The following is a 14,548-nucleotide window of genomic DNA, read 5'->3' as shown; positions in this document are numbered from 1 at the left end:
TCATTTGTAACTATGTTTATGTTTGCATATTACGCTTATAAAATAAACATAACGATTATGTTTACAAAAATGATTCCAGATAGTAATCATTCTGACATAAATAGAGTAATGAAGTCAAACTTTGCATTTTTAAGTATTCCTGAATACACATGCCCTTGCAAACAGATATAATCACACACACACACACTTTCATGTGCACGCATGCGCATAAATAAGCACATGTATCAATTTAGCTGAGACCTTTCTTCCATTCACAGATGTCAAAATAACAGTCATTGTTTCTGTTTTCAAAATATAGATATATGTCAGTACATCTGTATCTAGCAAAATGACCATTATATTCCTGAGATATAAAAAAGCAATAATGAATAAAAATATGCTTCCAGCATGTGCATGACTGAACTGAAACATCTGTGACTGCATTGGCAAAATGCACTATAGCTACCAGCAGTAAGCTAGTTAGTTAACTAGTTATCTACTAGTTATCTGCTAACTGTTGCTAAGGCCTGAGGCTTGGCCTATTCCAGTACATGTACAGTATAATCAGTCTGTAAAATCAGCAGAGATTAATTTTAATGAGACTGTAAAAGGTGTGATAGGCATCAGGCACAGGTAAACACACATACTTCAGGAGCTCCATGCAAAATCCATTACCTAAACCAGATTATTTAATTCAGTTTAGTAAAAGATCTTGCAAGAAATTGATCTGAAACGTTCATACAGGACTCATATACTGCAGTAATAGTGTCATCTACAGGCAGAAAAGGTGCACTGCATTCATCTCTCCTCCTGAGGTTAATTTCACTGCCACAAACAGCAAGTGTGACCTACATGAATCTGGGTGTTGCAGATTCTTTTTTTTTCTTTTCTTTTTTTTAAAGTTTTTTTAAAGATATATATATTAGCCTTTTCTCATTTGAAAATCCTGCAGACCCTGTGAGATGTTTTTTTTTAAAGGTCAGAGGGTCAAAGGCCCATTTAGTGCTGTACCTGCACATGTTCTATTCCATCAACAGAACTCAGGGGGTAACACCATGGTACAGTACATGGTCTACTCACAAAATTCTTCAAGCATATGTTTTTTTTGTTTGTTTCATTGAATGATTGCTTAAAAAATTAATGGTACGTTTCATCATACAAAAACCAAAAAAAATAAATAACACTATGAATGTGAAGAACGAATTTAAATTATGTGAGTTTATTCTCTACATGGGATCAGTTCAGTATTAAGCATAATATAATCACAAAATGTGCACAAGAATGTCTGTAATAGTAAATGTTATACAAGTATTAATAAAAATAATAATAATAATCTTTGAATTACATATAAAGCCCATTTCTCCAGTACATTTGGCCAACGAATACATTCAGCAATGATAATGGCTTTCAGTCACCAACATCATGATAATACTTTGTGTACAATATGAAGACATGAGATGATATGCATGTAAATGTTGATAGAATGCCAAAGGAATGATCCATTCTGAGCACATCTTTGCAGACCCAATAACCACAGTCATCCTGGTCATGTGACAAAGGCACAGTCATGTGACCTGAGTTCATGAGGAGAGTTTATGTTCACTGGTTTTAATAAATACTCTAAAATGTATCATCCAGTCAAGGAAATGTTTGGTTCGTACCGCCTTACTTTGCAGACAATCTGCTGTTTAAAGTTCAAGAAAAAACTCACACATTCAAAAGAAATGTCCAAACTTACACTGAATAACCAGCATTGGTCCACAGTTTATGAAGCAAGATATCTTCCTGGTTTATTTTCACTTGTCCAGTTTTCGAAGTGTGCTGTAGAGAACACAGTCTTCCTTTACGGATGGTGCAGGTGACCTGCATGGAGAAAACAGCGCATTTAGACTCTATTAAAGTCACAGACATTCTCATTCTCATTTAAGTCAATCCTGCCTGAGGTTTTATCACATTTAGACACACCTTGCAACATAAAGCACAAGCAGAAGCTTTAGCCACAGAATAATTATCTGGAATTTTGGAAAACATTACATCACTGTGATGTCACACAGCAAGGAGATGAAAAGAGAAGGAAGTTGACAAGCAGAACAAACCAAATGATGAATCTAGATCAGCGGAACATTCAGTCCTCGTGTTACCACGTTCTTCTTTTTGACCAGGCAGAGAAGTTCTTAGCAAAGTAGCAGCGAGAGATTACAACATTTTAAAATACTTGAACTGGGCTTTGGGACTGCAACAAACAAATAACCAAAATATAGAATTAGTGTGCATCAAGGCAACACCCGGTCCTACAAACACATAAATATATAAACTGTTACAGATGTACTGAGAAATATTGGAATCTCAGAAATGCTCATTTGTATTTTTGTTTCCAGGGTTTGTTTTGTACATGCTTACATGACCAAGTGTTATGGATGCACGTTTTTTGGCTACCATTCATTTTTAATATTGTACACGCTGATGTAAATGTCACACATCTACTATGGTTAGAATCTAAATACTTCTTTGTGTTTTTGTTTCCAACATAAATCACAGCACAACAATCTCAGCTCTCCCCAGTGAGACACTCTGGTCTATCCAGTGAGACACTCCGGTCTATCCAGTGAGACACTCTGGTCTATCCAGTGAGACACTCTGGTCTATCCAGTGAGACGCTCTGGTTGCGGGTGTTAGCGGGCTGAACAGAGGAGTAGAGGGGAACTTCACCGTCGTTTCTGTCCGTACCCTGTGTTCCAGTGTGACTCATTGCCATCCCTGAGACGTTGCCAAAAATGGGGCTTTTATTCCCCTGCAGGGTAAAGAAAAGAGGCAGGAGAAGGATGGGAAAGTTCCACAGAAAGTTCCTGTTCATTTCAGTGAGCTCCTCAGAGCTGGAGTGAGCTACTCGCCCCCATTAACGACAAAATATGCATTTAACCTGATATAAAAAAATCAGCTAATGAATCAATGTTTTATTTTCAAATACATGCCATCAGCAGTTCAATATCAACTGAACCAGACATACTTAAAAACATACAGACAAACTTAATACACTTAATATGATTTCTTGTCTCTATCATGACCTGTTTTACAGTGGGTTTTCATAAGATTTTGAAAAGATTGCATTCTGAAGTACTTCTTTAATTCCAAAGCATATATTTGCAATAACCAATAGCAATAAACCACCATCACAACAATAATCTGTGTGTATTTATTCACTGGAAACAAGTGTCCCTGGCTCTGTATGTAATGCACAGATTATTACATGCGCATAAGCAGTATTGTACTGTGTAACGTTACTGTCACATACTGCAACCCCTTTTGAGAAAATGAAACTGTCCTTAACAGGGGAATACACATAATTAACTCCTGAAATATTTCCATTAAGAATGTCAGCACACATAGAAGATCATAACCTCATACAGTAAATCTGTACATAATCTAATAAACCTTCAAGGTCACATGGCACACACTGCTATGCTTTCTACTTATTTGTAAGAAAGGTTTATTTATTTATTTAGGATCCTCATTAGCAATACACAGGTGCTATATAAATAAATAAATCATGTCTCACGATTACTGTTATAAAGCATTGTGAGTATTAATCAATCTTCATAACTCTAATTATACTGTATTATGAGCAGATCTTAATGTATTATAAGTATATAATGTATTATAGACAGGCATTATAGACAGTGTTAACCACATTTCCGTTTTTGCTTAAAGAATGCATTATGCATTATCAAAATTATGTTACATTCGTAGATAAATACATGTATGCACATATGCAGACTGATTTCATTAACTCACCGGCCTGTCCCCTTCTGTCTCATTTGTTGATTTTCTCCTCCTGATTATTCAGAAAAGAAAGAAAAATAAAAAGTAAAATCTACCTTCAGACAAATCTTTAAACAGCCCCCTCTTGTATAAACAGCATTTTGCTTTTGTTTTAATAATGTGTATTGCTGAGGCAATAGTGCCCATGTATGTGTATATTTTTTATTATTCAGATGTCATTTGGTTACAAGAAATGAGCCTGAGTTATAAGAGATTTCTTCCTGCCCAGTAAATGTAGTTCTGCTTTATTCAGACCAACACTGGAGCTCATGGGCAAATTGATGCGCTCGACAAGACTTTGTTATGGTCTGTAACTGTCCACATGATTCATATTAAGAACAAGCTTTTAGGGGATTCTGTTACCCCATCATACAGGTTTGATAAACTAATTGGGACACAAAAACGCATCAGTCAGAGTTTATAAAATTGACATCTCAATAAAACAAGATGTCTAATAATGCAGTGGTCTAAGCACTAATCAGACATTAGAGGGGGAGTATGGCATCAGCATGATGTAACGTAGCTAATGCTTGACAAAAACATTCCACAAAAATGTACACTCGTTTTAAACTATGAGTCTAAATCAGACATTCAGTAATTCACACTGGAGTGACTACAAACCAACTCATTTACAACCACGTACCTCAGGCACACACCCAGAAACACAAGAGCCAAAATTTCAGCCACTCCCACAGCTGCAGCCACGATCAGTGACTGACCTCCTAAGCAAAGTCAGAGAGATGTAGCCCTGTCAGTTATGATATAGCAGTGTTCATTTCACAACATGCCTCACCATGGTCCTTAAGGCGAAAGTTTATAAATGTTTAAATACACCCCATATATGCCTACCTTTACTAGAAATTTCTGTACATTTGAATTTTACTGAATTCAATGCTGGCATCATGATACTTTTAGTTACACTGCTCATCATCATTATCTACCATGATCCGGTTCGGATTGTAGCACCAATAACATGATCAGCATTGCTTTTTAGCCTCTGGATCATAATCAGCGTCAGATAAAATATCGTATGAAATATGTTCTGGTCCTACCTTGCACTGTGACCAGTATAGCAGTAGAATTCAGAGCTCCAAATCTGTTCTGTGCCTCACAGTAGTACTGTCCTCTGTTCCAGGATCTAAAGTTAGAAAAGTTTAAACTCTGTCCAGATCCTGCCTGCCAGACTCCAGCAGTGTCATTCTTCTTATACCAGGTGTAGTTCTGCACTGGTGGGTTGGCATCACTGCTGCAGGTCAGAGTCACTGAACTGCCCTCCACTATTTCACCAGAGGGGCTCACTGCTACTGAGGTGCTCTTGGGACGATCTGAAAGAGGGAACAATGATTTGTAGTTTTGTGTGAAATTTAAACCTGACTCAGGCATACGTCATGTTTTCAAATCATTGCATCATGGAACTTTTCCAGATATTGAAGATTAATCCGATGCTATAATGACAGAATGTTTACATGCAGCATAGTATAATCTTTACAATTTAGCTGAAAATTATAGTTGAAAACTTTCAAAACTGTGAGTTTTGAAGAAGTTTGGCCTCTGGTACTCACATCTCACATTTAGAGCCACTGCAGGGGAATGAAGCTCATAGCCTTTTACAGCACAGGAGTATCTGCCTGCATCTTCACTGCTGGCTGTGAACTGGTGACTCTGACCAGTGAAGGACAGAGGAGATCCGTCCCTGTACCAGATGAAGGCTGGGCTGCCAGTCAGAGTGCAGGTGGTGCTACAGGTCAGTCTCACACTCTGTCCCTCTGTGACTGTGTCAGGATTCACCATCACCTGTAGACCTGCAAACAGCAAATTAAACCTGTAATAAAGCTTCCAGTCATACTTGTGGGAGGAGAATCCTCTGAGTTTATAGCATAAAATAATTACCAGTGACTTCCAACGTGACACCAGTTTCTCCAGTATATCGATCACAGTTAGTCCAGAACCTGAGTCGGTATGTTTTTGAATCATTTTTTCTCAGCTGGTTTTTTCTAAAAGTGCAGTCACTGTTCTTATTCCCCAGGTACTCCACACAGTGAGAGTACTCTGGGTCCTGGGACAGGTCCTCAGGCTCCTGTGGCTTGTTCCAGTGAATAAACCAGAATGTTTTCTGCACTGTGTAAGGTTTGGGATATGAGTAAGTGCAGCTCATGTCTACTGAAAACCCCTTTAAGGCACAGATTCTCTCAATGGTGTAATTCACTCCCCATCCCCTCTGGCACACACACACACGCGCACACACACACAAACACGCAGACACACATACACGCACATACACACACAAACACAGGCGCGCACACACACACATGCGCACACATACGCAAATGCACGCGCACACACATACACACACACACACACACACAAATGCACGCACGCACATACACAAACACACTGCTCAGAAATCCTTTAAAACACAGATGTGTTGGCAACATGACAGATAAGGGATTCAATTAACAAAACTTTAAAACAATTGCACCTAACTTCTCCAAAACTATGGAACATCAAAAATTGTACTTGCATTTCAATACTAACTGATGTCAGTAGATGGCAGTAGCCCCAATCAATGTGAGTTTCACAGGTACAGGAAGTCTTGCTTAGTAGCTAGCTTTGCTAGATTGTAGTACCTGGGCGTGAACCTAGGACCCCATGTTCCCAAGACTGTAACATTGCCCACTAGGCCACAGGCAGGCTAGCTGTTTAAACTGGAAATGTTTCAGAATAAAAAGGTATGGGTATTTTGCGTGTGTATGCAAGTTTTTGATTGGGTCGTGTAGGTGAAGATTTGGCTGGTGTCGGTAAAATGTCCAATGGGGAGACATGTTGTTAGTGGGATAGGCGGCGAGAAGAAAGAAGAAGAAGAAGAAGAAGAAGAAAACGCAAAATCCCCGTGGTTTGGGGCTTTATTGTGCGGACATGTGAAGTTGTTTATGAAATCTGTCTGTTGAAATGGGGTCAGAATGTACAGAATTTGATGTTTTTAAAGGCTGAGTGTCTGTGGCTGTATTTCTGTGGGGAACCCTGAAAAGTGCCAAACTCTCAGTGCTGTATAGGTATGGGGCATGCCCCCGCCAAGGCGTAACTTGGCAGGATGGCATACCTGCCATCCCAATAATGGAACTGAAATCTCACAATGTGATGTGGAGGGGTGGTGTGGTTAGGGCGCCATCTGCAGGCAGAGTGGGAGCAGTATAGCTGGCCTACAACCACGCCTGTTTGCAGTTACAATTGATTGGTAATAGTTTATATGCTCTGCCTGCAGTGAGACCGGGGTGCTGAAATGAGAGACGCACGCGGGAGCGGCATGCCATCTAATCCCCGTCCTTATCGTGCGTGTTTTGTTTTTGTTTTTTTCCGTGTTATTGGTATCGAGCGCACAATAAAGCCTTGGTGCCTCCAACAACGACGGATTGTGTGGTTTGTGGGGAAAAGGACTGCAGAACCTGTTACAGTAAATATCCCAGTATATCATGCTTTGTTACAAAATTAACTGGACATACTGTAGCTTTTTATGGTAGTTGGAAAATGACACAGCAGAATCAAGTTTTCAAAAGTGACAGAAATATTTAGATAAGTCTTTTTAGCATCTTCATTAATAATGATAACTTCATTTTTAAAAGTTGTACAGCAGCATGTGGTACCTTTTTTGCCCTTTGCAAACTCAAAATGACTACACGTTTTACCTAAGACATGTCAGTATGATCAGACTCATCACTGTATGATAATGTAATTATACCTGATTTCTCCTCCACTGGCCAGTGTGACTGCTTTACTCAGTGTCTAACTATTGCAATGTTTCCGAAAGATACTCTGGAGATACTGACTCTCTGCTCTGTGTGTATGAAGCTGAGATGCACTGATATACTCACACTTCACATCAAGACGTATAGGAGGAGATCTTGTTTTTGTCCCAATCCCATTCCCTGCCTCACAGTAGTATTCTCCTGCATCCTGCGGTGTGGTGCTTTTAATGGTGTAACTGGATCCTACCCATGGGAGTTCAGCTCTATTATTCTTATACCAGGCGTAACTGTGCACTGGTGGGTTGGCATCACTGCTGCAGGTCAGAGTCACTGAACTGCCCTCCACTATTTCACCAGAGGGGCTCACTGATACTGAGACGCTCTTCGGAGGATCTGAAAGAGAAAATAACAGGTCTTGCAGTTCTAAACAAAAGTCACACAGAGGTATTCTTGGGAACATCTAAAATCATTAGAAAAATGTGCTAAATTCTATATAATTTCTCACTCACTGTGTTGTGTCTCAAAACTCTAGCAGAGACATTGATTTTAAAGTAATGTTTATAATGGAGCTGAAATCTCACAATGTGATGTGGAGGGGTGGTGTGGATAGGGCGCCATCTGCAGGCGGAGTGGGAGCAGTATAGCTGGCCTACAACCACACCTGTTTGCAATTACAATTGATTGGTAATGGTTTATATGCTCTGCCTGCAGTGAGACCGGGGTGCTGGAATGAGAGATGCATGCGGGAGCGGCATGCCATCTAATCCCCGTCCTCATCGTCTGTGTTTTGTTTTGTTTTATTTTGTTTCCGTGTTTTTGGTATCGAGCGCACAATAAAGCCTTGGTGCCTCTAACAATGATGGATTGTGTGGTTTGTGGGGAAAAGGACTGCAGAACCTGTTACAGTAAATACCCCAGTATATCATGCTTTGTTAAAAAATGAACTGGATATACTGTAGCTTATTAAGGTAGTTTGGAAAATGACACAGCAGAATCAAGTTTTCAAAAGTGACAGCAGTATTTAGATATGTCTTTTTAGCATCTTCATTAATAATGATAACTTCATTTTTTTTAAAAAGTTGAACAGCTGCATGTGGTTCCTTTTTTTGCTCTTTGCAAACTCAAAATGACTACACGTTTTACCTAAGACATGTCAGTATGATCAGACTGATCATTGTATGATAATGTAATTATATCTGATTTCTCCTCCACTGGTCAGTGTGACTGCTTTACTCAGTGTCTTACTGCTGTGAAGTTGCCCAAAGACACTCAGGAGACACTGACTCTCTGCTCTGTGTCTGAAGCTGAGATGCACTGATATACTCACACTGGACATCAAGATGTTTAATAGGAGATCTTTTTGTCCAGATCTCATTCCCTGCCTCACAGTAGTATTCTCCTGCATCCCCGGAGTTGATTTTATTAATGGTGTAACTCTGTTCTGATCCTCTCCTCGAGAATGCAGATCCAGTCTTCTTATACCAGGCGTATCTGTGCACCGGTGGGTTGCCATCACTGCTGCAGGTCAGAGTCACTGAACTACCCTCCACTATTTCACCAGAGGGGCTCACTGATACTCAGACGCTCTTCGGAGGATCTAAAAGAGAAATTAACAGGTACTGCAGTTTTAATTAAAATTCACACAGAGGTGTTCTTGGGAGCATCTAAAATCATTAGAAAAATGTGTTCAAGTTCCATATAATTTCTCATTCTCTGTGTTGCGTCTCAAAACACTAGCAGAGACATTTATTTCAAAGTAATGTTTATAATGGAGCTGAAATCTCACAATGTGATGTGGAGGAGTGGTGTGGTTAGGCCGCCATCTGCAGGCAGAGTAGGAGCAGTACAGCTGGCATACAACCACGCCTGTTTGCAATTACAATTGATTGGTAATAGTTTATATGCTCTGCCTGCAGTGAGACTGGGGTGTTGGAATGACAGACGCACGCGGGATTGGCATGCCATCTAATCCCCGTCCTTATCGTCTGTGTTTTGTTTTTGTTTCCGTGTTTTTGGTATCGAGCGCACAATAAAGCCTTGGTGCCTCTAACAACGACGGATTGTGTGGTTTGGGGGAAAAGAAATGCAGAACCTGTTACAGTAAATAGCCCAGTATATCATGCTTTGTTACAAAATTAACTTAAAATAAAAAAAAATAACAGGTATTGCAGTTTTATATAGATGTCAAACTGAGGGATTTGTAGTTTCATGTCGAATTTAAACCTGACTCAGGCATACTGTATGTAGTGTTTCTCGTCATTGCATTATGGCATGTTTTCAGGTGTTGAAGTTTCATGCAATGCTATAATGACAGAACATTTACCTGCAGCATAGTATAATCTGTACAATTTAGCTGAAAATTTTAATTGAAAACTTTCAATACTGTGAGATTTGAAGAAGTTTGGCCCCTTGTACTCACATCTCACATTTAGAGTCACTGCAGGGGACTGAAGCTCATAGCCTTTCACAGCACAGGAGTATTTGCCTGCATCTCCACTGCTGGCTGTGAACTGGTGACTCTGACCAGTGAAGGGCAGAGGAGATCCGTTCCTGGACCAGATGAAGGCTGGGCTGCCAGTCAGAGTGCAGGTCGTTCTACAGGTCAGTCTCACACTCTGTCCCTCTGTCACTGTGTCACGATTCACCATCACCTGTAGACCTGCAAACAGCAAATTAAAACTGTAAAAAAGCTTCCAGTCATGCTTGTGGGAAGAGAATCCTCTGAGTTTATAGCCTAAAATAATTACCTGTAACTGCCAATGTGACCCCAGGTTCTCCAGTATATTTTCCACCATCACAGTCAGTCAGGAACCTGAATCGGTATGTTTTTGAATCAGTTTTTCTCAGCTGGTTTATTCTGAAAGTGCAGTCTTTGTTCTTATCCCCCAGGTACTTCACACGGTGAGAGTACTCTGGGTCTTTGGATAGGTCCTCAGGCTCCTGTGGCTTGTTCCAGTGAATAAACCAGAATGTTCTCTGCACTGTGCGAGATGTGGGATATGAGTAAGTGCAGCTCATGTCTACTGAAGACCCCTTTAAGGCACAGATTCCCTCAGGGGTGTAAGTCACTCCCCATCCCGTCTGGCTCAGAACACCTGAAAAATACAAACACACACACGCACACACACAGACACACACACGCACACACACACACACACGCAGACACACATACACGCACATACACACACAAACACACACACATGCGCACACATACACACACAGACACACATACACGCACATACACACACACACACACACACACACATGCGCACACATACACACGAACACATGTATACATACACATACATACACACACACACATGCACGCACACGCACACACACACACACACAAATTCACGCACGCACACACACAAACACACTGCTCAGAAATCCTTTAAAACACAGATGTGTTGGCAACATGACAGATAAGGGATTCAATTAACAAAACTTTAAAACAATTGAACCTAACTTCTCCAAAACTATGGAACGTCAAAAATTGTACTTGTATTTCAATACTAACTGATGTCAGTAGATGGCAGTAGCCCCAATCAATGTGAGTTTCACAGGTACAGGAAGTCTTGCTTAGTAGCTAGCTTTGCTAGAATGTAGTAGCTGGGCTTGAACCTAGGACCCCATGTTCCCAAGACTGTAACCTTGCCCACTAGGCCACAGGCAGTCTAGCTGTTTAAACTGGAAATGTTTCAGAATAAAAAGGTATGGGTATTTTTCATGTGTATGCAAGTTTTTGATGTGTAGGTGAAGATTTGGCTGGTGTCGGTAAAATGTCCAATGGGGAGACATGTTGTTAGTGATATAGGTGGCAGAAAAAATAAGAATGAGAAGAAGAAGAAGAAGAAGGAGAAAACACAAAATCCCCTTAGTTTGGGGCTTTATTGTGTGGACATGTGAAGTTGTTTATGAAATCTGTCTGTTGAAATGGGGTCAGAATGTACAGAATTTAATGTTTTTAAGGGCTGAGTGTCTGTGGATGTTGTGGTTATTTCTGAGGGGAACCCTGAAAAGTGCCAAACTCTCAGTGCTGTATAGGTATGGGGCATGCCCCCACCAAGGCGTAACTTGGCGGGTTGGCATACCTGCCATCCCAATAATGGAACTGAAATCTCACAATGTGATATGGAGGAGTGGTGTGGTTAGGGTGCCATCTGCAGGCAGAGTGGGAGCAGTATAGCTGGCTAACAACCACGCCTTTTTGCAGTTACTATTGATTGGTAATGGTTTGTGTGCTCTGCCTGCAGTGAGACCGGGGTGCTGGAATGAGAGACGCACGCGGGAGCGGCATGCCATCTAATCCCCGTCCTTATCGTGTGTGTTTTGTTTTTGTTTCCGTGTTTTTGGTATCGAGCGCACAATAAAGCCTTGGTGCCTCTAACAACGACGGATTGTGTGGTTTGTGGGGAAAAGGACTGCAGAACCTGGTACAGTAAATATCCCAGTATATCATGCTTTGTTACAAAATGAACTGGATATACTGTAGCTTATTATGGTAGTTGGAAAATTACACAGGACAAACAAGATTTTAAAAGTGACAGCAGTATGTTGATGTATTTTTAGCATGGAGTTCATTAATAATGATAACTTCATTTTGTTTACCCTTTTTTACAATGTGCATACTCAAAATGACCACACGTTTTACTTAAGACATGTCAGTATGATCAGACTCAACACTGTATGATAATGTAATTATATCTGATTTCTCCTCCACTGGCCAGTCTGCTTTACTCAGTGTCTTACTGCTGTGAAGTTACCCAAAGACACTCAGGAGATACTGACTCTCTGCTCTGTGTGTCTGAAGCTGAGATGCACTGATATACTCACACTGCACATCAAGATGTTTAGGAGGAGATCTGTTTGTCCCAATCCCATTGTCTGCCTCACAGTAGTATTCTCCTGCATCCTGCAGTGTGATGGTTTTAATGGTGTAACTGTCCTCTGGTCCTCCTGTCTCTGAGGATACAGTTCCATTATTCTTATACCAGGTGTATCTCTGCACTGGTGGGTTGGCATGGCTGCTGCTGCAGGTCAGAGTCACTGAACTGCCCTCCACTATTTCACCAGAGGGGGGCACTGATAATAAGATGCTCTTAGGAGGATCTGAAAGAGAAAATAACAGGTCCTGCTGTTTTATATAGATCTCACACTTACCACGTTTCCTTTTCCTCAATGTTTCCAATATGTCATTTTGTTTGACTGCTATTATTGCAATGCAATCTTTCTTTCAATTTTTAGAATGAACTTAACCCGCTATCGTTTCTAAACATAATAACTTCCATTTCCTAATCATTATCTGCGGATTGCTCTTCTGCCCAGTTCTCATGTCTTTTAAAGGTACATTAAAGTACAACTGCATCACCGCTTTTTCAAAATGAGTAACAAATGAGACTCAGTAAAGTTAAATGTATGAGTTTGTCTTCAAATACTCACAGAGAGTCACTGCTGGGGACAGGAGATTCTCATGACCTCTTACTGCACAGGAGTAGCTGCCTGCATCTCCACTGCTGGCTATGAACTGAAGGTACTTATGATTTTGATTTTTCTGGGTGGTGTAAAACGGAGATTGTCCATTCTTGTACCAGATGAATGTTTGGCTGCCAGTCAGGCGAGTGCAGGTGATTTCACAGGTTAGTGTCACCGTCACTCCCTCACTCACTGTGGTAAATGTTATTTCAACCTTTACACCTGAGTGAGAAAAAGAAATACAATAACACAATATACTGAGATATTCAACAAAATTGTTGTAATACACATTCAATAGAGGTGATACATTGATATAATACATTCATAAAGACAACATCATAACAACTGTGAAAGGCATTAGCAATATGATCATGATTTTCACAATAAATTTACCATTTTAAAATAATATGCTTTGACCTTTGATCTCCCCGCTCATCATCACTCATGATCAACCATAAATTGTGCCTCACCATGGTGAGCTGTTTTTCTGTTGTGAATTAAAACAAATCCTTTCCTGTTTTCTGTTCTTATACAGAGAATATTTTATTTTGCAGGAGTAGGATTCACCATAAATGCAGACATGCATTCAGTACCGGCCCGAGGGTTTCGGGGGCCCTCAGAGCAGTCCTGTCGACCCGGGGTGGGGGGGTGGAGTGGCTGTTTGTAAAATCCATCTTACATTATGTTGTTATGAAATATTTGGTTGTCATTCCATTTTAAATTACTAACGCTGGTTCTGCGATAGGGGATGAATACCGCATTGGGGGCCCCCTGGTGGCCACGGGGGCCCTAAGCAGCCGCTTAGTTCGCTTATGCCTCGGGCCGGCCCTGCATGCATTATTTCCCAGTAAAACAGAAGGTGGGCAGACACTCACATTTCACATTGACTGCAGGGGAAGTGACTCCTCCTGTAGCACAGGAGTAGAGATCTGTATCACCAGTGCTGGCTACATTGAGGGAGTATTCATTTTGATTGGTCACAACTTCTCCGTTCTTGTACCAGGTAAAGGTTGGGCTGCCACTCAAAGTGCAGGTGCTGCTACAGGTCAGTGTTACACTCTGTGCCTCATTCTCTGTCACTTTCACCTGAAGACCTGCACACAAGAATCAACATGATAAATAGACCATTCTGTTTCTATTAGAAAATAATTAGGAGTATTGCCAGTTCATAGTATATAAAGCAAGTTTAGAATTACCTGTAACTGTCAATGAGACTCCAGGCTGACCAGTATATTTTCCATCTTGGCTGTTAATCAGGAACCTGAAGCGATATATTGCTGAATCACTTTCTTTCAGTTGCTTTATTCTGAAAGTGCAGTCACTGTTATTATTCCCCAGATACTCCACACGGTCAGAGTACTCTGAGTCCTGGGACAGGTCATCAGGCTCCTGTGCTGCCTTCCATTGAATAAACCAGAATGTTTTCTGCACTGGGCCAGATGTGGGATATGAGTAAGAGCAGCGCATGTTAACTGAAGACCCATTTAAGGCACAGATTCTCTGAGGGGTGTAAGTCACTCCCCATTCCCTTT

At 40.7% G+C, this 14,548-nt stretch overlaps 2 protein-coding genes across 2 annotated transcripts in view; both read right to left on the bottom strand.

The window, feature by feature from the left end:
• Window positions 1-14,548, bottom strand: part of LOC118232142 (basement membrane-specific heparan sulfate proteoglycan core protein-like) — a 1,449,502-nt gene that overhangs the window by 570,159 nt on the left and 864,795 nt on the right. The window lies entirely within an intron of this gene.
• Window positions 1,250-14,548, bottom strand: part of LOC118232246 (B-cell receptor CD22-like) — a 282,573-nt gene continuing 269,274 nt past the window's right edge. The window contains exon 7 of the mRNA XM_035427045.1: window positions 1,250-1,842. Coding sequence (XP_035282936.1) covers window positions 1,776-1,842 — 67 coding nt within the window. The 3' untranslated portion in view covers window positions 1,250-1,775. The remainder of the gene's footprint in view (window positions 1,843-14,548) is intronic.

This window comes from Anguilla anguilla, chromosome 1 (assembly GCF_013347855.1).
Source record: "Anguilla anguilla isolate fAngAng1 chromosome 1, fAngAng1.pri, whole genome shotgun sequence".
Classification (NCBI taxonomy): Eukaryota; Metazoa; Chordata; class Actinopteri; order Anguilliformes; family Anguillidae; genus Anguilla; species Anguilla anguilla.
Note: the sequence above shows the minus strand (reverse complement) of the source record. Positions and strands in the feature narration are given on the sequence as shown.